Source organism: Macaca nemestrina, chromosome 11, assembly GCF_043159975.1.
Source record: "Macaca nemestrina isolate mMacNem1 chromosome 11, mMacNem.hap1, whole genome shotgun sequence".
Lineage (NCBI taxonomy): Eukaryota > Metazoa > Chordata > Mammalia > Primates > Cercopithecidae > Macaca > Macaca nemestrina.
The window spans coordinates 39,642,136-39,666,767 of NC_092135.1; the positions used below are offsets into that span (position 1 = coordinate 39,642,136).

General features: G+C 35.9%; 1 protein-coding gene across 4 annotated transcripts in view; it reads right to left on the reverse strand.

The window, feature by feature from the left end:
• Positions 1 to 24,632, reverse strand: part of LOC105492606 (LDL receptor related protein 1B) — a 1,932,714-nt gene that overhangs the window by 1,587,383 nt on the left and 320,699 nt on the right. For all 4 annotated transcript variants that reach the window (XR_011609732.1, XM_011759820.3, XM_011759819.3 and 1 more), the window contains exon 2: positions 15,382 to 15,504. Coding sequence is in view for 3 of the 4 variants with exons in the window: in XM_011759820.3 (XP_011758122.2) it covers positions 15,382 to 15,504 (123 nt within the window). In the remaining variant the exon portion in view is untranslated. The remainder of the gene's footprint in view (positions 1 to 15,381; positions 15,505 to 24,632) is intronic.

The window sequence follows — 24,632 nt, forward strand, 5'->3', positions numbered from 1 at the left end:
CACAACTATATTGGGGTAGTTTAATTTTTATCAGAGCTTGGAAATATTCTCTTTAAGCTCCATCAGTATTTCTATCACAGATTTGCCTCTTGGTGAAAATAATGGAGTTGTAAAAGTATTGAAAATGAGACCTTGAATTAAATGTAAATTAGCATTAATTGATTTTCAAGAGATTATTTTTTAGGTTGTTGAGAAGTGAAAGAAAAGCTAATTGATCTGCAGTGTTTTATTCAGTGTTGTTTGTAAGTTTAAGAGAGTCTGAAAGAGTATTTTGCAAGCACCGTAGTGTGATCTAATGGTTTTATGCCCAGTTATTCATCCCTTATATTAGGATATCTTTCTGTAAGTTAAGCAAGGTGAGTAACATTTATACTTATGTTTTACACTGATCCTAATCTCCTAGTCTCCATGCTATCACATGAAAAAGTCACACATATATCAAGTAACTAGATAATTTTCCTTTTATAGAAAAATATTATGTTGTGTGTATGTGCATGAGTGCGTTTGCACATGCGTGAATGTGCATAGCAGCCCTCGAGGGAAGATGGAAGCAAAGGCCAAAGTTAGTGTAGGGATACACATCTACATTCATTTTAAGTTTAGCAATTTAGTTACAAACTATTACTTCAGAGTCCACTTTTTGTGGTGATTCCATTGTTATTATTTTGATAAATAGTGACAGGCAATCAGTACAAAAAAGATTTAAAACTATATTACTGGCTGGCACACGTGCAAATTGGAAAGAACAGAAAAGAAGGTATAAGCCAAGGGGATGTCAATTCCAGTCACGGTTCTGATGTGCCCTTAGGCCTGTTGCTTTACCTCACTGCACTAGTATTTTATTTTTATTTTTTCATCTGGCATGTATGCAGGCTGAACCGGTTTTAGTTCGTTGCATATATAAGTGCCCAGTAAATCAACTTTCACTATCAAGAAATAGAGAATGAAAACTAGGAGTAAATATATATATATATATATATATATATATATATATATATATATATATATATGTGTGTGTGTGTGTGTGTGTGTGTGTGTATCTTTAAGCAAAATTTAACATGAACCTGGACGTCTGAATCTTGATCACAAAGGATGCGACTCACAGTGGGCTGCAGAGGTCCAGTTTATTCACGGGTTAGATCTTGGCTTTACACAGGCCATTCTCAGCTACTTAATAGTATATTATTGATAGCCAATCTAATTACTGCAATTCCTTGAGCCTAGAACACGCATCGAATTTGTTAAATCAGTTTTTGAGGAATAGCAAATTCTCTCACTCTGTCAAATATAAGTCAATCCCCAAAAGTTTAAAACAAATAAATGTCAAACTTACTATATGCTTTTATTTATATTTATCAATGAAAGAAATACTTAAAGATTACTAGAAAAATCATTGTGGTAATGCCAACCCAATTACATGGTTCCAATCAGAGTGCAGAAATTCAACATTCATACCTTCAAGAATCCACTTACCTTGAAGGTAAACTGTTTGCACAAACACATCCATCACTGTAGCAATGAAGGTATCATTAATATCTTGCTAAATTTATAAACTGCTTTCTGATTTAGGATTGTAAGAATGCATTTAATCTGCCTTGCCTCAATGTGGATGCTATTATAGGAAGGCTCTTTTAAGAAAACTAGGAGCAGTATGGATTTATTTTTTCTTTCTTTTATTCTTTACCTTCAATTTCAATCTGAACACAGAGATGCCACTGTATTTTATTTATTTATTTTTTTTGCTTTGTGTGACATGTGAAAAAGTTCCAGTAGGAATGCAGTGTCATCAATACTCGATTTGGCTGAAATCCTGACAGTTGTCAACATAACAGAGATGGTTTTATTATAGGTTCCTCTACTTGCAAACACTTTCTCTTGCATTTGCAGTTGTAAAGCAGATTCAAATATTTTCTTTCACTACATCAAAGAGTAGGGCCTTGCATAACAACCATCTTTGGGAGGAATGTTTTTGTGTGTGTGTGAAATGATATGTTCTTCAGGGTCTACTTTCCCTTTTGAAATGCTACATTCAATTGTTGCATTGCTGAACCAATTAAATACATATATACAAAAAACTTGTTGACAGTAGTAAAAGAAAGATTGGATGAAAAAATTCTAAAAAGGTAGACTGTCCTTGTCTCAAGGCGGTTTTTCCTTATTTATGTGAAGAAAGCAGTTCACAAAGCAATTGTGTAAATTTCTTAAGGCATGTTGGATATAATTCTGTGATTCCTGAATCCTATAAAGAAGGTACCTAGTCAAATAAACTTCCAATTAAAGTTTAACTTTGAAAATAATCATATATATATATATATGTAAAACTATATGTATCTTCAGAGAGTTCTTAGAAATGGATGAAACTATTGTCAAGTGCTCTGCATCATATCTGACACTGCCTATGGACTTATTTTTTAAATCTCAGGCAAAAAAATGTATAGACTGCTCACCCTATGCAGAATAATGGATGGGGATACAAAGAGAGGAAAAGATTTCTGTCCTTAAGGATTCTAACAATGTCAGGAGGGAAACAGAGTATTTGCTCCTTGAAACAGAAGTAAGTTATTCTGTGTGTCATACTTAGCTAGACTAGGAAAATCCAATGTAAGGTTTTGGGCAGAGGAAAGGGAGGGTGAGTGACACAATTCAAAAATTGCAAAGTTCAAATTTATCAGCCCAATTCTTCTTTTGGTATAAGTTTTCAAATTCAAACAACATAAGGATATGCTCATTGTAAGGTCTTAAATTTTGTTGTTTTCTAAGTCCTTTTCCTAATGGAAGAGTTAGAACCATGAAAGTCTCCTTCTATCTTAAACTACTTAAGGTTTAGAGCTATGCCTTATGTTCTGAAAAACATTTTGTTGTAATTTAATGTTGGTGACGAAGTTATGAAGCAGCATCAAACCAACCTACCTTTTCATTCAACACAATGAGGAAAGCGCACCATAACTTATGGAGTATTATTGGGAAAATATTTACCTGGTAAGAAAACAGCCAGAAAAAATTTGGTTGTGTGATATTCTATAGGTAAACATAATACCATAATAAACAAAAGAAAAGCTGGAAAATATTCTAAAGAAGACTAAAAACCTATGACAATTACAGGCAATGCATTATCCTTGGTTGGATCCTAGATTCGGTAAAATAATTACAAATAAAACTCTGGGGACAATTGGAGAAATTTGACTATGAATTAGATATGATATAGTATTATACCTGTATAAGGGTTATATAAGAATATGTATTGTTCTTAGAAAGATTTAGGTCTAAACACATGTCTGCATGTATTAAAATGGTTCGGCAAAAAACATGTATAAACATACAAATGTATGTGTGTGAACATGACAAATATGCATTAGAGACAGATAAAGAAAAAACAAATGGCAAAAAATGTAATGCTTGATAAATCCAGTGTATACAGGTGTTTATCATACTGTTATTCTGATATTTCTGTCAGCTTAAAGTTCTTCACAATAAAAAGCAGAGGGAGGAAATTCAACTTTTAAAACAAATAACAAGTTATCTTTATGAGATAAGCTGGTGACTAAAGATGTCTTCAAATATATTTTAAAGGCTGGGCGTGGTGGCTCACGCCTGTAATCCCAGCACTTTGGGAGGCCAGGTAGGTGGATTGTGAGGTCAAGAGATCAAGACCAGCCTGGCCAACATAGTGAAACCCCATCTCTACTAAAAATACAAAAATTAGCTGGGCGTGGTGGTGGGCCCCTGTAGTCCCAGCTACTCGTGAGGCTGAGGCAGGAGAATCACTTGAACCCAGGAGGTGGAGGTTGCAGTGAGCCGTGATTGTGCCACTGCACTCCAGCCTGGCAACAGAGTGAGACTCCATCTCAAAAATAAATAAATAAATAAATAAAAACAAAAATAAAAAAATATATATATAAGCAAAATTCGCTTGTGTTTTATGGGTTGAATTGGTCCTCCCAAAATTCATATGTTGAAGTCCTAAACTTCAGTACCTCAGAATGTGACTGTATTTCAAGATAGGATTTTAAAGAGGTAATTAAGGTAAAAGAAGTTGTATGGGTGGGCCCTAATCCAATATGACTGGCATCCTTATGAGAAGATGAGATTAGGGCACAGATACACTCAGCGGGATAACCCTGTGAAGACACTAGACGAAGACAGCTACCTGCAAGCCACAGAGAAGGGCTTAAGAATGAAACCAACCCAAGACCTTGATTTCAGAATTCCAGCCTCCAGAGCTATGAGGATATAAATGCGTTTTGTTTAAGCCACCCAGTCTGTGGTATTTTCTTAAAGCAGCCCAAGCAGACAAATACACGATGTTAGTCGGAATTCTAATGACTCCCAGTGACCTTCACCCTTGTCTGACCCCTCCTCTCTTTTGAATGTGGGTAGAACCTGTGAGTATAATGCGATATCATTCTTAGGATTATATCACATTCCACGACAAAAGGGAAATAGCTAAGTGTTCTAGTCACATGATGTCTTTAAAGACAGAGTGTTTTCCCATTTGACCATAGAAGTGGAAGCCAGGGATTTGAATCATGAAATGTGAGAGCATTTTGACACACCACTGTTTGGTTTGAAAATGGAGGGGTCGCATGCCAAGACATGTAGATTGCTTTTAATTGTTGAGCGTGGCTGCAGCTGCAACCAGAAAGAAAATGTGTCCTTGGTCCTAAAACCACAAGAAACTGAATTCAGCAAAGACCCTAAATGAACTTGGAAGCCAATTCTTCCTCACACCCTCTAGATAAGACCCCAGCCTGAGGGACTCCTTGATCTCAGCCTTGTGAGGCCTTATGGAGAAAATCCACTTGATCCCACGTGCTCTTCTGAACCACAAAACTGAGAGATAATAAATGGGTTTCAACATGTTAAATCTGTGGTAATTTGTTACACAAAAATTAAAAAAAAAAAAAAACTGATTTAAAAATCCAGATTCTTCACTGTTACGTTCAACAATCTGTTTTTAAAGTGTGTGTGTGTGTGTGTGTGTGTGTGTGTGTGTGACAGAGAGGCTAAGATAATGTTGTTATACTTATTTTTTTCAGATTAATTTGTTTATATACACACAAACTTCACGTGTATATGTATATAAATATTAAACTATATAAATTATACGGTTATTAACACAATGACATATATACTCTTATGATCATATCCTTTCTCATTGGAAAAATAAATAATTTAAATCCTCTCTCCAATTATTACTACATCTCTCTTTCATTTTTGGCATATTTATCTTATTATTCCCAATATCAACCACAGGCCCTATCATACAGTAGTCAATTAAAATTTGTTATGTCTACACTGAGTGACTGAACATACACATATCTGGATAGCATATATACATGAGGTTGAATGGCATCATGGAAAGCAGGTTGACTTGACTGCAGTGTGACATAGGTAGGCATGACAATCTTGTTCCACTAAGCATCAAGATGTTGACCCTGGGAATCCCTTGAACTCCAGACTCTATAGCATGCTGCAGTGTTCGCTTGTAGCTGTATCACTTAATTACTTTAAGTAAATCTCCTTGTGCTTTATTTTTATCACCTGTAAAAGATGACCATGAATATTATCATAAGTAGGGCCACCAATCTCCTATCGTGTCATCATGCAAATTAGAAAATAGTGCCTCCTCTTCAAGATAATTTATTCCCATTTGTGAGAAAATATATATACCCATGCTATGTGCAATATTTATGTCACTCCAGGACCTTGTACAACCTGAGCAACTGTGCCTAACACTCTGCTCAGGGTTTTTGTCAGGATCAAAGGAGATAATCCATGTAATCTTCACAGCACAGCATCTGGCACATAGGAATCATTTATTTGTGTCAGTAATCATCATTAATCTCTATCATAAACATCATCTTCTTTAACATGGAAAGAAAAGCATCTTACCAGAATAGATAAAATGAGAAAAAAACTAGCATAGGTTAAAGCTATGGCACACAAAAACGCATGGGATAAATTGTTGCTTTTATGTGCTCAGAAGCACCTTCATGCAGTAGTCCCCCAATAAATAGCTGCTGATTGATTCGTTTCTAGATTTTGTAAATAAAAAGCACCTACATATTATGAGAAATGTAGTTCAATGACAAAATATTCTTTACTATTTAAGTGAAAATGAATAATGTGTCATTTATTTCAAAATTGAATTGCCTAACATATGCACATTTGAAAGCAAAATTTAACAAAATTCCCCAAAGGCCCTTGTGGAGAAAGAAATGTTTCTTTTTATTGTCAAATTACATAGAATTTATTGTCTAACCCAATGATAGATTCAGAATTGAAAATTACAATAATCTAATATAGATTATAACCTAATATAGAATATTAATTATATACATGTTTGGATGTATACATCTGTTATATATTTCTACTGTTTTCCTCAGAAAATAATAGTACTTAGGTCAAGTATGCAAGTTTGTTTATATATGCATGCATGTGTGTGTTTCTATATATTTTAGAGACAAGATCTCACTCTATCACCCAGGCTGGAGGGCAGTGGCTCAATCATAGCTCACTGCAGCCTCAAGTTCTTGGGCTCAAGTAATCCTCTTGCCTTGACCTCCTGAAACACTAGGATTACAGAGTTGAACCACTGCACATGGCCCATTTTTTGTGTTGTAACGAGATAGCTTTGCAAAGAGAGCGATTAACTGCACTTCTATCTACATGTCATAGATCAACAGGAGGACGGGTCTCAGGCAAATCTATTTCTGAAAAGTTTGGAGCAACCCATCATCTGTCAATACTTGAAAAAACCATACATTTGCAGTATGTTTTTTGGTGGAATTTCAATGAGAAGTGCTTTTTCATTTGAATAGTAACTCTGTGTAATTACATTATGTGTTCTTAAAGGTCTGTAACTACCTTTATTTACCCCACCAGAAACTGGTGGTTTCATTTCACATTTCTTTAACAGGCTTATAATGTCTATAACATTAATACTCTAGAATTTAGTAATATTTCATACATATCTTCAAGAAAAATATGACATTTTTAATTGCTGGATTGTTTTTCCACTGGTATTAAATGAAACTGTAATAGATATATAGTAGGATATGGAATTTATCTGGTAGTGCTGCCATAACAAAATACCACACACTGGGTGGCATAAACAACAGAAATTTATTCTCCTACAGTTCTGGGGGCCATAAGTCCAAGATCAAGAAGTCTGCAAGGTTGGTTTCCTGTGAGGCCTCTTTCATTTGCTTGCAGATGGCCACCTCCTTGCTAAATTCATGCTTAATTCTAAGATGAGTATTTTATATTAACAATTACTTTTCTGTTGGCAACTCAGTCAGAGGTGTTGGGAAGTGTTTTTGTTTTCTTCTTTGCAGATGGGTACCCAGGAAAATGTCTCAGTTGAGGAATTCTTCTCTCTTGTATCTAACCTTTCAGGGTTGGCCAGTGAATAATATGTGCATACTCTTCCCTCCCAAGGTATCTTTCTTCAGAGCAAAAATAGAAACTATGAGATGAGTGGATTGCTACAAACCCTATCCACTGAATTCGATCCCTCCTACCCAAGCCTTCTTTTTACCTATCTTTGCCTGAACTTTTCTCCTTTGAGTGCAATTCTGCCATCCTGAAAAACAGAAAAGCTAATGTTACAAAGTTTTTAGTAAAAACAAAAAACAAAACAAAACAAAACAAAAAACCAAACACTCAAAGTCAGTTATATTGCCTGAACTTCAACAGGGCCAATATAGCAGTTAGTAAACTGATGAGATGCTCTGGCCTACTGAAAATTCCATAGGCATAGAGTAGAGGTATTTCAGGGTAGAATGACAGAAGACATGGGGAGAAAAGAAGGCATCCCCATTAAAAATAAATTCCTAGAACACAACATCCTTTAGTGCTTCATTTAGCAAAATATGTCATTTTAGAAGCACTTCTGAATGAAAGTCAAATGTAAATTTTATACACTGACTATAAAGAATAAAACGTCCTCCGGGAAGAAATGTGCTCACCCATGAAAGGTAAGAAGCCTTCATCCACAACCCCAAATGCTAGATTAGTTATAGAGAAATGATGGATTGAATAGTTTCTGGGAAGACTCCTTGCTCAGCCTTCAGCTTTGTCCCTGTAGAGTCCTGCAAGAGCGTTTGTTTACAGTACATCATCTTTTAGGCCAAGGAGATTTCATCAGTTGTTTCTAGAATTCCTGTATTTCATTTCATCCCTTTTATTTTACATCATTTCAAAGTTTTCATTCCCCATAGTTTATAGCCCCACTTGAGGGACATGTGTCCCCTTTTATTTGTGACCTGTGGTCTTGGATCAGAAGACTGAAAAGCAGTGAATTCTTGAGTGAAAAGGTGAGGCTTTGTCATTGCTGAGCTCACTATGGCTGTGTGAATTGTAGTTTCATCACCTATGCCTGCAATCAACTATTTTTTTTTTTAATTGCAGAGGCAGACTCTCAGAGACCCATTAGTGCATTGTGAGGGCAGAATGAGGAGAAATGTCACCCCCTACTCCGACCCCACTGTACCGGGGAACTGTACCAATGTTAGGCCCTTTCAATTCACAATTACACTGATCCCCACCTTCCTATCACCCCTGCATATCAACTCTTAAGTGGGAGTCTTTTTATTATTAAAGAAGGGTCAATGCTTTTTGGCCTCTCTACTGCTGAAGAGAGGAGTCTCAGAATAAAATGAAGAACAAAACAAAAAGAATTGAAAGAGACATAAACTGTCCTCATGGGTCTCATATGCTTTCCCTTTAATCTGTAAGATCATTTTGGCTTTTCTACCTAACGAAAAGCTTAGCTTTGTGACTCTCATATATTAGCTCATTGCAAAGTGACCTCTAAATCAACATTACTTAGAAACACGGACCATACTTCTATCTGTTTTATAGTTCCTATAGTCTACTTTCAGTGCCTTATTCTACTATATAATTTTAAAGGGTGGTATCTGTTTGCTAATAACCTCCCACCTGAATTCTATTTTATTTCTCTGACCTATGTCAAAGGTAGAAAGTTTAGAAGGAAATTATAAAAGGATTTCTATCTTATATCCAAGGGGAAAGGTCAGTGTATGAATATAAGAAGTTCATTAAAATCCTACTACCTAAATAAAGTCTAAAATCTCACAACAATGGAAACATAATAGAAGCACTGGTCAATTCATGCAGATTCACATCTCACCTAATGACTTATAGCCATTTTCATTTTTTATAGATGCTTCTCTTCCTAGTACCCAAGAGACTTGCTCTTTTTATGGCATTGTTCAATTAGAACTGATCACTCCCAAAGCCAGTGTGAAACAACCCTTTTGGGATGGCCTTCCATGATTTTCAAATGACAATGTATTTTTAAATTAGGTGGCCTGAGGATTCTTTTAGGAATTGGATCCTGCTTTATCTCAGTATTTCAAAAAAGGAGGGCAAGTTCAAAGAAATATAAACTCTGTTTTCACTAACAAGAGCCAGCTTAGAAGGAGAGAGAAGGATTATAAACTCAACTTCTTTATTTTTTTAAAATGAGATATTATCTACATTTCAGGACTGCAGTGTCAATTAATATTTTTGACTATTGTATTTTTTAATACATGTATTTCAAATTTAGCCAATTATTCAACATCAATGATTTTGAAAGAGTTCCTAGAAAAAATCACCTGCCCCCAAATAATTTCTATACCAAATTTATCCCAGTGTTTGAATGTAATATATCTGATCATTGGAAATTATTTATAACTTAACTTGATTAGCATATGTAGATTAAACCTCTTCTCTAGCCATGCCCTTAGGGAATAGAACTGACTTTCAGTTAGGTTTTGAGTAAGAATGAGAGAGGATAGACTGAGAGGGGGCAGTTGGATGGTCTTTCAAAAGAACCTCAAGGTAAGGTGCTTCATTGTGGGCATCTGGAAGGCAGATGGGGTATGGAGTGGAGAAGGAATGTTACTATGGAATAGGCACTCATTCTGAGCACCTTACTGTGAGGCAGGTACTATCATTTCCATCGTACAGATGGGGTAATGGAGGCACAATAGGGTTAAATTAGTTGTCCAAGAGCAAAGATATTCATGGAAAAACTGAGCCTTGGAGCCAAGCAGTTGCTGTGACCATGCACTGTCCGTAACATCTCCTATGCAGCAGATGCCAAGGAGGAGAGTGAAGGGATACTCTGGTATATACTACCAAGTTCCTTTGCCTGCCCAATATCTCTTCTTCCCTTTTCTTTACTAGCAGAACACAAAATATTGTTTTGGAAAGCAACCAGGTCTTGTTGACAATACTCGTTGCCCCATGCTCCGCATAACCCATTCTGGTGAAGGAGATCTACTGTGTTTGCTTTCTGTAAAATTTATCCTTTTCCTGACAGAGAGACTCAGCTGGCATTTGCCTTTTCCCTTTGCTCTTTTCCTTCTGGCTGTCCAAAATGAAATTATCTACTAGGGGAGAAGCAGCCATACTGTGGATATGGAACTGAGTAGGAGAGATAGAAGAAGCCTGTTGGTATTCTGAATCTGTCACATCAGTTCTGAATTATCCACGTTTGCAACTTCTCTTTTTATGAAAAAAGGAAAACCCTATTTGATTAAGTCACTGTTTCTATAACATGTGGTCAAATGCAATCCTAACCAATAAGGAAGTATGCAAAAATAGAAGGAAACAAAATCCAGTATATGTAGACTACACCATATTGCATCAGTCTGGCACCATGACTGGTGGATGCAAACACAATTCCGTGCTTCGTGCATTCATTGCGTAAGGTTATGCTGTTCCATCTAGCAGCAGTGCCTGAGCACAAACCTACCTGAACTGTATAGCAGATATATTTCAGCTATGCTACTACAACAAAGATTTGGCAAATTATATAGCCTGTTGGGCAGATCTGACCTGTGGCCTGTTACTGTACAGACTGTAAGCTGAGAGATTTTGTTTTCTTCCTCCTTTTTAAAGGTTTTCAAAACAAACTGAAAAATAAATAAAAACAAAGAATATGCAACAGAGATCATATGGACCTTTAAAGCCTAAATATTTACTATCTGGTCTTTACAGAAAATGCGTGCTGACCCTTGTAGAAGGACAAGACAGAGAAGAGTCCAGTTTGCAAATATTGCTTAGGCCATTTTTATTATCCTTTGTTGGTCAATGAGTTATTATGTCCAAAACATGATCTGTGATGGAAGAACTCACTCAATGATTCTTTGAGGAGGAATGGGCAGGAAACAGGGAAGAAGGTTGAATAGCATGGCTAATACTTTCCTTTCTTAAAAAGAAAGAATCTAGTTTTAAGTATAATGATGTCAGATATCCAGAAAATATCATACATCAGCTGGAGCCAAGTGTTGAAAAAGAAGTATCATTAAGCATTCCACAGAAAATTCTAGAAGGAATTAAATTTTGAATACCTCAGAAGTGCCTTTTAAGAAGACGTTCCTGTTACAGGTGGTACCAAGCTTTCATTCTCTAACTAAACACTTCCACTATTTATTTTCATTCCCATCACATGCTATGCTAACAACACTGGGTTAAAAACCATGAGTAGAAAGATAGTGATTTCCCTGATTTTCTATTCTCATTGCCTATAGAACCTAAAACTGGTGTTAGTCTTTATTTAGACACTTGAAAAATTATTTTAAACAATATGCAGAAATAAAGGCTTTCATTTTTATGACTCAAAGTCCTTTCTCATACACAATGGTAAGATTATAAATTATTAAAATTTTCCAGTTGTGTATTTTAGATAATTCTTCCCAACATGAAATCAGCTTAGTTGTAAGTCAACCTCGTACAACAGTTTTCTATGTGTATTGCTGTTAGCGAACTTTAACTCCTGCTTCATGAATGCTAGAGAATACCCTAGAGCCTGGGAACAAACAAACACAGAAGAGAAGGAAAACATGGACTTGATACACTTTCAGATTTCTAAATATCTAAATTTTATTTAGTTTCTAGGATTTCTTATTGTTCTGTACATATGTTTTCCTTCTAAAGCATTTTATAAGTAAAGCTTTTCTTCTTGCTAAACAATATCCATTTAATTCCTGTTAGAATTTTGTCACTTCAGAGATTTCACAATGACACAATAAATTCTATGCTACAGTGGTCTTTCTATCATTTTAAAGCTAAGTGGATTTCCAAAAAAAATAACTATTGCATCAGCTGTTTTTATCTAATATTTTGAAGATACAAAATATTTGTCTTCAAATCAAAGATGTTAAAATACTTTTGTTCGTATTCTGAGCACAAAATTAACCTTCCTAAGAATCAGTCTCCAAGGTTTTCCATTATTAATATTTATCTTTCATATCAAATGTATACATTCATATAATTATAAAATTATGCAATTATTTTATGTAGATTAGTGAAGACTGCATGTGAATATCATAAAACAACACATTACAAAGTACTGTGATTACAGAAAATGATAATGGTGAACATCTGGATTGAGAAATTTAAATTTGCAAAAGACTGATATTTTCATAAAGCTTTTTTTTTCTATGCATGTCTGAATTTCAACTGGTATTGACTGAAACCATTTATATGGAACAGGCTAATTAAATATAAATCTAAATATCTTGAACAGATTAAATGAATAAAACAGTTAGAAAATATAGTTATTTCTCTGTCTTTGTTATGTGGCTAATCAATAAAGAGCAGTTTCAGTGTTGCCTTTAAGGTTATTCAGCAATGTTAATGTTAGAGGATAAAATACGAATGGCCAAAGTGAAGAAACGTTTTAAATTTGAATCCATCAAATGTTATTGGAGAGAAAAGGACTATATGCTTAAACTGCCAAAAATATCTTGAGCAGGTATGAATTTTATTTTACAAACTAAGTAAGCAGAATATCAATCTCTATTTTTAATTAACTGACATTCTATTTCCAATTTGAGGCCTCTGTCTGCTAAAAGCCCCTAATCTCTGTGAACTGAAGGACCCCCTTATTACACAAATTCAAGGTGGTATGTACCTTATCGGCAGGGCGGTTGTTCAAATATTTAACAGAATTGCAGTGGGACTTTAACCATTTTTAGTAGATGCCTAATCAATCAGGGTGAATACTGCTCAGTGCACACAGGCCTGGTCCACTGGTGTGGGCCTGCTGGGCATCTGCCATGATTTTAGAGACATGGAGTGGGCATAGGAGGAGGGCGGAATATTTGTCATCACCTACTTTGACATGCATTGAGAGGTCTCTTTTCTCTCTGGACTTTACCTACTGACTACACAGGTTAGTACTGCCCCTTTAGACACAAAATCTCTCCAGTCTGATTCTCCACTGAGCTCCCTCTTGAGCACGAAGGGAACATCCTTGTTCACCATTCTTCACCAGCATGAAGGAGACTTCGGCCTAGAAGTGCCATGCTACCATTTCTTCTCAACTACTATCGCATTGTGCCAGTCACATAGTTCTATGGCATTTCTCCTCCACTCTGGCTTTCCTGCATATCAATTATGCAAATCTATGTCATGCCCTTGTTATTTTCTCCATCACAGAATCCATGGGAGGAACAGGGCAGAATGTGAGACCCCATTACCAAAATTAAAGAACCCTGACTCTTACTCTGATTATGCTATGGCAGTCTTTCCTTGTAGCTAAAGAGGAGAGAATTTCATTTCTAGATAGCACTTGAAAAGGAGAGGGCTAAAGCTTAAAGAGAGTTGGGATATTGAAAAGTGGTCTCACTATTTGTATAATGTAGGACCAAAGCATTTATTATTGTTGTTTTTCCACATTCCTATATCTCTTCATTCATATGCACAATACTGAGATTTATCTTCCCTTTTCAAACACCTTTATTAAGATGTAATTGACATGACATAATTTGCCCATTTAAAATGTGCATTTCTGTGTTTTAAAACATATCAACAGAGTTTGCAAGCATCATCACAATCTAATTTAAGAACATTTTCATCAACCCCCAAAAGACCATATATTCAATAAGAGTCATTCCTCATTCCCTTCCCTGTGACGCACCTTACCTAGCTCCTGGCAACCTCTCTCTGCTTTTCTATCTCTATAGATTTGCCTATTTTGCATCTTGTATATGAAGGGAATCATAAAACATGTGATCTTTTTTGATGAGCTTCTTTCCCTTAGCATGTTTTCCAGGTTCATCCATGTTGTAGCATGCATGAGTCCTTCATCCCTTTTTATTACCAAATAATATTCCTCTATATGGGTTTATCACAATTTATGCATTAGAATTTTTCCTATGAATCTTTTATTTTTAACTTATCTGCTGAGAACCTTGTCTATGCTGTAAGGAGTCTAGTAAAGAGTTTTGAAAGGATTTTGGGAGTTAACTAGTGAAATTGGCGAAAATTAGAAATGTAGCAGTAAATGATTATAACCTCTTCCTGTGGAAAAAGCGATCAGCTCAAAATAAAGAGAAGCAATTCTTGCAAATATTCAAGTATTCACTGTTTGAGAAACCTTAAAAAGACTGTTGAACATAAAGGAAATTAGTAAGCATTTGCCTCTAACAGCAAGATTTTCTTCAAAACTGTCTGCAAGACTTGAAAACGGATAAATGAAAATGGAAAATGGAACCAATAATTGTTATTTCAACATTATCAAGCAATGAAGATGATGTATTTTTTTTCACATTTATTTCATACAACTATGTGGTTACTCTGGGGATGATATTGACATGTCAGCATACCTGGTTGCCTGAGGAGCACAGGTTGATATGAGAAGTTCTAGAAATATCACTACCAATATTCAGGGGACTGTTCATACCCCTTATGATAAGTGGGTGTTAAAAAAAGTGGGCCATATGTAGCTATGGTCATTATTATTTGTAATTTTGTTATAGTGGTATTTGTAATATGGAAAAAGCCTTCGGTGGATTCCAAGTTATAGTAGTACAAGTATGATTAGGATTCATATATACTAAGGGTTTCTGAATGTGATATTATAAAGACAAATATCCTAACTCTATGAATGGATAAAGTTTCTATCTTTCAGTCTCAAAGGAAAATATGTTCAATTATATGTGTAGTGCCTTAAAATATTAATAGAAATAACATAGGAACTAAAGCTTGATTTCTTCAATATTCCTTCTGTCTCAAAAGGTGTGAGATAATTTATTGGGGAAGGTCTTTTCCCTTTTAGTTCTATATTTTAAATAATTTTTTTCTCAAGTCATTTTTTTCTAGTGTTAACACAATCACATTGAAATAATTAACCTCACATTTTCTTCCTTTCATAAGTTAATTCACACTCCAAAACTGCATTTTAGGCTCTCTTTCACATACTCATATTTTTAAAAACACAAACAAAAGTTTTCAAATTTCTTAGGCTATTTGAGAAAAAAAAAATAGAATAATCTAGAACAGCAGTCATCTGTGAAAACAACTGACATTTCGTTTGACATGTAAGATAAATCCGAATGGCATGAGAACCTTTCTACTCACAGGTATCTAAAGACTCGTCTGAATCATCAGGGCAGTCAGGGTCCCCATCACACAGCCAGCTCTGGGAGACACAAGTCACATGATCGTGGCAAAGAAATTCACCAGGATCACACAACTGCTGATCTGAAAATGAAAATGTTTCGAAATAAAATATGAATGATCTGAACATGGGCAGAAGGAGCAGTACAAAGATGAAATGTGAGAAAGCAATACATAAAAGGTATATGAATATGATCCACATTTTCTGTTCAGCAACAAAGACAAACCAATTATTTTTCTTAATTTTAACTACTCAGCTCAAACACACAATTTTAATACACTTGACTTTGTTATAGGTTCACACAATCTGTTCTGGAAATAGTCAAAAATTCTGTTTGTGTTTATGACTCGGGGCTTTATCGGATCAAAGACGGAATATAGATATTTCAGCAAGTAAGTTTTATATAAGATGTTGAATCAAAGCAGAGGCTCTTGAGCATAGAAATTTTAGTTTCTCAGCTCCGAGAGAAAGAAAAAATCAGTTGAGTTAAATATTAATATTATAGTTAAAAATCCATTTCTGAGATGCAGTTCTTAACTATCCATCCTGATACTGGGACTTCGTGTCTCTACGTGAGTTGGATACCCAATATCACAGTATTTTCTTTTCTTTTTTTTTTTTTTTTTTTTGCCATGACTTCCAAGGTGACAACTTCTGCTACTAGATGGCAGAAGTGATAGTAAACTTCCATAAGGTTTTTTTTTTTCTAACTCAGATGTTCTACAGTTGGCTGTGACTAAAATGTCTGCTGTTTTCCTTCCTTTGTTTCAGGATATTTGATATCTGCAGCCTTCCCTTAAGTCCTCTCAAACTTGTCAGATGTTTGTTTTTTCACAACATATTTACTTATACCATGTGAGTCCCTTTAAAAACTAATTCTTCTCTACATCTTAGTATGCCTGAAATAGGAATGTTTCTTACAATCACGGTCTCTGAACGTGAAGAAGTGCTGGGAATATCTTAGCCATTATATTTCACTGGTAATTTTGTTATGTGTACATAAAAATAACTTAAGATAGAAAAAAACCAACATTAAATAGCTCTCGGTGAGCTCTTTCAATAAATATCAAATAAAAATTTTAAGTGATATGAAAGCATTAGGCCATAACTTAATTGACAATTTTGCCTGAGCAATATGGAAAATAATACTACATATTACTCTCAGTGGTATCCTAGATTTGATTTAATATGGTACATATTTCCTTTCTCTCCCTCAACTTCCCTCCTCCTGATACCAGCAGCATAAATTTCAGTAAATACGCGTTACAAACACATATATCTTTAAAATCTACAGATGTGGGGTATAAGTGTAGCCTTTTCCATACTCAAGCTATAGCTATTTTATCTTATTATATTTTCATTAAGTTAACCACCAACAACATGCTCATCACCATCACTATCATAATGATTTTTTACATTAAGTTGCTTGAGCATACTTTGTATTTGGCCCCAGACTTGGTGCTGTAGAATCAAAGATGTAGAAGCCAGTCTTTGTCTTAAAGGATCAAATAAACTAGTTGTGTCTACAGATCTCACTCCCCAAAAAATGGTAAAAGAAGAGGCCACAGGAAGAGACAGGTTGAGACAAATTTTTTAAAAAAATAGTTTTGGGATGCCTGCATTCCTCTCAAGATGGGTGGGCTTTGGATAAGTGGAATACAGGACATTCCAGATAAAGTTTAAACAGTTGCTAAGGTAATAACTATTGCAGTGCATTTGAGATAAAACACATTTTCTACTGAAATGGAAATGTCATTCAGGTTATAAGACCTGGGTTTTCCCCACCAAACAGTGGTATGTGATATTTATAAGTATGCGTGAATGCTAGAGGAGGAGTGCTTACATTTTGCTTTAGGCTGTCACATAATTTTTGAAGTTAATGTAGAGAAAGAGCATGGAATAAAATTCAAATTATTTTACTTATAGATAAGGAGACCATATAATTTATCACCAAGCTGAGAGAGTTCTGAGACTGAAAGCAGGTTTATTAGTAATTACACTGGGACAACACGTATAAAATAAGTTTATCCCAGAAAAGTCAGAATGGATGTTAATTTTATCTATAGCTACTTTGTGTTTGATCTATGATCTTGAAATGCTAAATTTTACCTCATTCCTCCTAAACCATAAAAAATTGTTATGTGGAGAGGGGGAAATGTCATTCCATAGTGTGTAACTCAGTGAATAATTGATAAGTGCTTGCTGAAAATATAAAGAAGTAAAGAAGACTATAAAAATGATTTATGGTGTTGGAATAGAGCATCTTAAAAACATAGGTCAAGATCAGTTATGAAGGACCTTGATTGCCATTAGAAGTATTCTGTCTGTAATTTGAAGCCATGGAAAATACTTAAGAAAAGGTAATTAATAATAAAACATGTGACAAAGCCATCTCCTAGGAGACTCTTACAATTCTCTAGAGAAGAGTTCAAGATGATTGGACTAAGGTATTGGGGAATTAAATGAATTCTAATGAATTCTAATCATAAACACTCTGATCCAAGTGATGTGACATATGAGTTAAGAATTGGTGACTAAATATTTGAAAGGCCCCAATAGGTCTTCAAGTATATAAACTTAAACAATGGATGGCGTCATAAGATCAAGTTATGATATGTAGATAGAAAAAAAAAAAGACTGGTTTCATGTGTACATATGTCTGTGAACCTGCTTATGGTGGGGAGTGGAATAATAGTAGAAATAACAGAAGAATAAATAGTGAATGTTTTATAGTGCTATGTAGTGCAAAAAGCACCACCCCATCTCAATTTGTTCATTCATTTATTTATGCCACACATATTATTGAACTTCTACTGTGTTCTAGGCACTAGGGATACCATAATGAAAATAAATAAATAAAAATAGAGCGGAATGCCTGTGATCATGGATCTTACATTATAAAGGGAGGAGAGAAACAAAAACGAAACAAATGAGCTAAGTGTATAGCATATTAAAAGACAAACCTTATTGAGAAAAGTAGAACACAGATGGGAGACTGACAGAGTTTGGAGGCAGGTACATTTCAAATAGGTGGTCAGAGTATATGTCACAGAGAATATGACATTTGAATAAAGGCTGAAGTAAGGTGAGAGTGACACCCACTTGAATTAAAGGTCAAGGGCTAAGGATTTGAGGCAGGAGGGTGCTCAGCAAATTTAAGGAACACAAAAGAGGTCAATGTGCCTGCAGAAAAAGATAAATTAGGAAAAGATGTGGTAAGGGGAGTATGGGATTCCAGAGATCAGGTAATTTTTTTTTTTAACTAAAAACAAACAAACAAATAAAAAACAGGATGGAGGACCATTAAAAGATTCTGAGGAGTGTAACAGTGTTAACAACTTTTCCATTCCCGTAGTTCTGCAAGTAACAGGGAGGGTTACAGCTCATTGACTCCTGCAGTCAGCAGCTCAGTGGGCGGGAGCGTTATAGCTCTTTGCTTCCGCCATTCAGAGAGTTCTGGGTTCTTGTGCCACAACCAATAATAAGGCATGCAGACTGGAGAGGGTTAAGGCAGAGATTTATTAAGTGACAGAAAAGATGTCAGCAGCAAGAGGGGACCCAAAAGAGGGTTGCCTGCTGCGGGGCTAGGTTTGGGGTTTTTATGGGCTGAGAATGAGGAGGAGTGGGTTGACTGGTCTATGAGCCGTTTTTCAAAATGCAACACTCAGGAAGAGACAGGATAGTGTAAAGAACCAATTGGAGGCAGAAGTGAAGGCTTGGCCCACAACCAATTGATAGCTTTAGTGACATTTCACTTTTTGCAAATGAAGAATTTGTCTGTGGCCAATCACAGAAAGATAGATATATGTAAAACAGATGAAAGGTAAGAGATAATCGGGAGGAAGAGTACAAAATGGGACAGAGGCACCAAGGGGAGAGAAATGTGCCCCCAAAATAGTGAAATTTCTTCATCTGGGCTCACAGAGTGGATGTTTCCATATAGGGATGTGGGCTTTTTCTTATCTGGGGCCTGCAGCTTGATTTTCAGGCTGTTTTTGGTTTGAAGGAGTTCTACCGAGGACCTGCCCTGACTGCCTGACTCAGTGGTTTCATTCTTCCTCCTCTCTCATCAGGATCTGGCTTATTTTTTTAAAGACTACTTTTGTCTACTATGTTGAGAAGATATACTGCAGTGAAGTGAAGGTGGAAGCAGGGAGATCAACTAGAATTTTATTGCAATGATCCAGGTGAGAGGAGATGGTACTGTGGAAAAACACATTGGTTGAATGGAATTTCAAGACTGTATTTAAACAGGAAACTGAAGTCAAATATTATATTAACCATCGAATAAATGCCAGGATCTTAAATTCAGATATTTGAACCCAAATCTATAACTTTTCAACCATTTAAAAAATATACGGATTATGGGATGTTTTGGAGACATCCAAGAAGAAATATCTAATAGTGAAATATTTAAGTCTATAATTCAGCAGACTGGGTAAAAATGGAAACAAAAGAGAACTGGGGCTAAAAGAAGTTAGTGAAAAACTATAGGAATAGGAAAAGAAATAGCTGTAGACTAAATTAAAGTGAGAGGAGGGTGGGGGATGAATAGGCAGTCAAAAGAAAGAGGCAAAGAGGTAAGGGTAGGTCAGGCAGGGAGACAGATGAAACAAGGTCCAGCCACAGATACAGGAGGAGGATGCATGGGGAAAGGAGATTTACTAAAGTTATGTGAAATTCTGATAACTGAATCACTCATGACAAAGTTCAAGCACAGTGAGTTCTAAAAATTTAGAGTAGACGCATAGGCTGAGGGAAAGATATCAGTAGAGAAGAGAGACTGGAGGCCTAAGAAGAAGGTGAAAGTAGAGCTATGTGCCGGAGAAAAACTTGTAGAGGTGGAATAAGAACTGAAACAATAGTAGAAACACTTGCCCTGAAGAAAAAGGATGGAAAAATGAAATAGATCGATTTTTTTGCTGGTAGGGAAGAAAGTTAACAGAGTCATAGTCGGTTGTGTTTTCTCAAAGAACTGAGAAGCAGGATTAGTTTTAGAAATCTGAAGAAGGTAGTAAGAGGTGAAGCCAGTGGGACTTCCTGGGTCGAGTGAGGACTTGGAGGACTTTTCTGTCTTAGAAGAGGATTTTAAATGCACCAATCAGCACTCGGTAGCTAGGACTGTAAAATTGACCATTCAGCACTGTGTAGCTAGCAAGAGGATTGTAAAATACACCAATCAGCGCTCTGTAAAAATGCACCAATCAGTGCTCTGTAGCTAGCAAGAGGACTGTAAAATGCACCAATCAGCACTCTGTAAAGTGCACCAATCAGTAGGATCCTAAAAGTAGCCACTTAGAGGGAGGATTGAAAAAAGGTGCTCTGATAGGACAAAAACGGAACATGGGAGGGAACAAATAAAGAAATAAAAGCTGGCCACCCCAGCCAGCAGCGGCAACCCGCTTGGGTCGCTTTCTACGCTGTGGAAGCTTTGTGCTTTCACTCTTAACAATAAACCTTGCTACTGCTCATTCTTTGGGTCCGTGCCATCTTTAAGAGCTGTAACACTCACTGCTAAGGTCTGTGGCTTCATTCTTGAAGTCAGCAAGACCACGAACCCACCGGAAGTAACCAACTGTGGACACAGTAGAACAGTAAAGGGTGGTAAAGGTTTAGAATAATTGCGTTAGAGTTAGGAAAGGAATCAACTAAGAATTTGAGAAAGAATAACTTTCTACTAGCAATGAGGATCCAGCTAAGGTTAACAAGTATATAGTTGACAGTTGGAGGTTTTATTCATTTTACTTTGTCTTAATATCCAAATATTCTCCTATATGGAGGCATAGATATAGAATAACTCTTAGGGAAAATCTCAGAAGAAAATCCCTTGGGAAAATATGCAAACCAATTGTGATGGTTAATACTGTCAACTTGATTGTATTGAAGGATGCAAAGTATTGTTCCTGGGTGTGTCTGGGGGGGTATTGCCAAAGGAGATTAACATTTGAGTCAGTGGAAAGGGAGAGGCAGACCCACCCTTAGTCTAGGTGGGCACGATCTATTCTGCTGCCAGCATGGCTAGAATAAAAGCAGGCAGAAGAAGGTGGAAGGACTAGACTGGCTGAATCTTCTGGCCTCCACCTTTCTCCTGTGCTATGTGCTTTCTGCCCTCAAACATCAGACTCCAAGTTCTGCAGTTTTGGGGCTTTTGGACTTACACCAGTTATTTGCCAGGGGCTCTCAGACCTTCAGCCACAGACCAAAGACTACACTATCAGCTTCCCTACTTTTGAGGTTTGGGGACTCAGAATGACTTCCTGGCTGCTCAGCTTCCAGATGGCCAGATCACAAGGGACTTCACCTTGTGATCGTCTAAATCAATTCTCCTAATAAACTCCCTTTCATATATACATCTATCCTACTAGTTCTGTCCCTTTAGAGAACCCTGACTAATACACCACCTATTCTCAATACTCATATGTATATAGAGATATACACAAATCCATCATGCTTCAAAAATGACATTTTTTTTTTTCAGGAATAAGATAGACTTAATGGGATTTACCTAATGATCCTATGTTATCAGCTTGCTAAGGCAAGTTTCAACCTTTAAGGACAATTTACATTGTTACCGTTTTGGGGACAGTTTTATGTTACACCTCTAGGAAATTGCAGTTAAGAATAGCCTGCTATATAACCCACCTATTTATTTTTCAACCAGATATTCCTTTTCAAAGTCAGTTTTTAAAAACATTAGATATAGGATTCAAACAAAAAATTTTTTAGTTTTTCAAAATGATTACCTAAACATATCCACCCTATTGAGTTCCTTGAATCAGAACCTAAACATGTTGTATATATGTGTGTTTTTCATTTATCTTATTTAATGCTTCATCCCACACTTCTGAGATAGTCAGACTAATCTTATTTTAAATGTCTTCCTATTATATGAAACACAGTGTTTTACACTGTAATTAAAACAAGGAGCTTATGAAAATGTGAAGGCGGTTTCACTTACATCCCTAAGGAAGAAGATCAAAGCTACTACCATGTATATCTCTTTATAATAATAGATTCTTGCAATCAAAAGACATGAAAAGATTAGGACAAGCAGAGCCTACACAGTTTACTCAGTTTGGATTCACCCTGGCATGAGAAAAGCTTAGTATAATTATCCTTCTATACTTATATGAAAACATCTAATTATGTATTTTAATAGAAATTTATAATAAATATTTTTGAAAGTTGGATATAGTCATAGCTGAAAAAAAGTATATACATGAGTTGTCACAGACTAGCTAATTTATATTTTCTCATTTTAAAATCAAGATGAACTGCTAATTTGGATCTTTTCAGAAAACAGAAACGAAGTCAAATACTAAAACTAACATCAGTAGGGGTCTACTCCACAACTATGTAACCCCTAGCTCCTTGAATATTTTACCATGATTAATTTACAAAAATCATATATCATCTTTCCTAAAAGTTCACTTGTTATACTAATGTTGTATATACTAATATTACCTTAATAATTGCCTAATGAATGTATAAAAGGCCACTATAGAAAAACTTTAAGGAAATATAAATGATTCATTCTGGTAGCTAATTACAAATTAAATGTAAAGGAGGGATAGCATGCATTAAACAGCAATATCGCCGGGGACTCAGATAATAAGGTTTAAAAATACTTTCAAAGAATAGGTAAGATAGATACAATCGTCTGAACAGCTAAGTATTAGGGAAATGCTGTGACTTATGTTTTCAGAGTTTAGTTAACATCAAATACTTATTTATTGTCTCTACATCTCATTGCTAATTTAAACATAGAATGTTTCATGACATAGGATGATTCATACCACAACACTCGTAACTGCTAAAAGAGAAATATGGTTATATTTTCTTTTGTCTCATATAGCAGACAATGAATTCATTACCAGGAGAACAGAATTCTTGTAGAGGCCTACAGAAGATATTACAAATGCAGCTCCAAATTTTGATAAAGTTCATGTAATGTAACAAGAACAATGTTAGTTATCAAATATCAAGTACCTTAATCCCTTTCCTTTACATTCACCTGCCTCAGAAAAATGTACATATGTAGATAAAACATAAATTGTTCAGAATTCCATTTAAATTGTTTTTCATAATATGGTTAGAGGTCTTCTTTATAAATACTTTCTTCTACTGTCATTTTACCAATTCAACATACACTTTTAGCTATCATTATTATTTTATTCACTTTCCCTAAATATAACACATATATATATATATAATTTTTTTTTTTTAGATGGAGTCTTGCTCTGTCGCCCAGGCTGGAGGGCAGTGGCGCCATCTCGGCTCACTACAAGCTCTGCCTCCCGGGTTCACGCCACTCTCCTGCCTCAGCCTCCTGAGTAGCTGGGACTACAGGTGCACATCACCATGCCTAGCTAATTTTTATATTTTTAGTAGAGACTGGGTTTCACCATGTTAGTCAGGATGGTCTCCATCTCCTGACCTCATGATCCACCCACCTTGGCCTCCCAAAGTGCTGGGGCTACAGGTGTGAGCCACTGCACCTGGCCAACAATTCTATATCTTGACTGTTATAATCCTTTGTTTGGGATGCACTTTCCTATCCAACACATTTCTAATCAATGATTCACTAAAGTCTAATGGCATTTTAGATACTTTAATAAAAACTTTCTGGCCGGGTGTGGTGGCTCATGCCTGTAATCCCAACACTTTGGGAGGCCAAGGTGGGCAAATCACGAGGTCAGGAGTTCGAGACCATTCTGACCAACATGGTGAAACCCCATCTCTACTAAAAATTCAAAAATTAGCCAGGCATGGTGGTGTGCGCCTGTAATCCCAGCTACTCAGGAGGCTGAGGGAGGATGATCGCTTGAACCCGGGAGGCAGAGGTTGCAGTGAGCTGAAATCATGCCACTGTACTCCAGCCTGGGCAACAGAGTGAGATTCCATCTCAACAACAACAAAAAACCACAAACTTTCCCAGTGAACGTTTTCTTTTTCTGTCACTGGATCCACAACACTCTACTCAAAACACCAAAAAACTTCTATTGTACTTTGCCGCATAAATTGTACCTACTGTGTGATGAACTTCTAGAGGGCAGGGGGTTCTGTTCTAAGACTTCATGTTTACAATAACATAAGACTTCAGGGCTACAGGACACTATATTATGTGAGACAAGCCAGGAAAAGAAAGTTAAACATCTTAAACATGACATGTTCTCATTCATATGTGGAAGCTACAGAAGTTTATCTCATA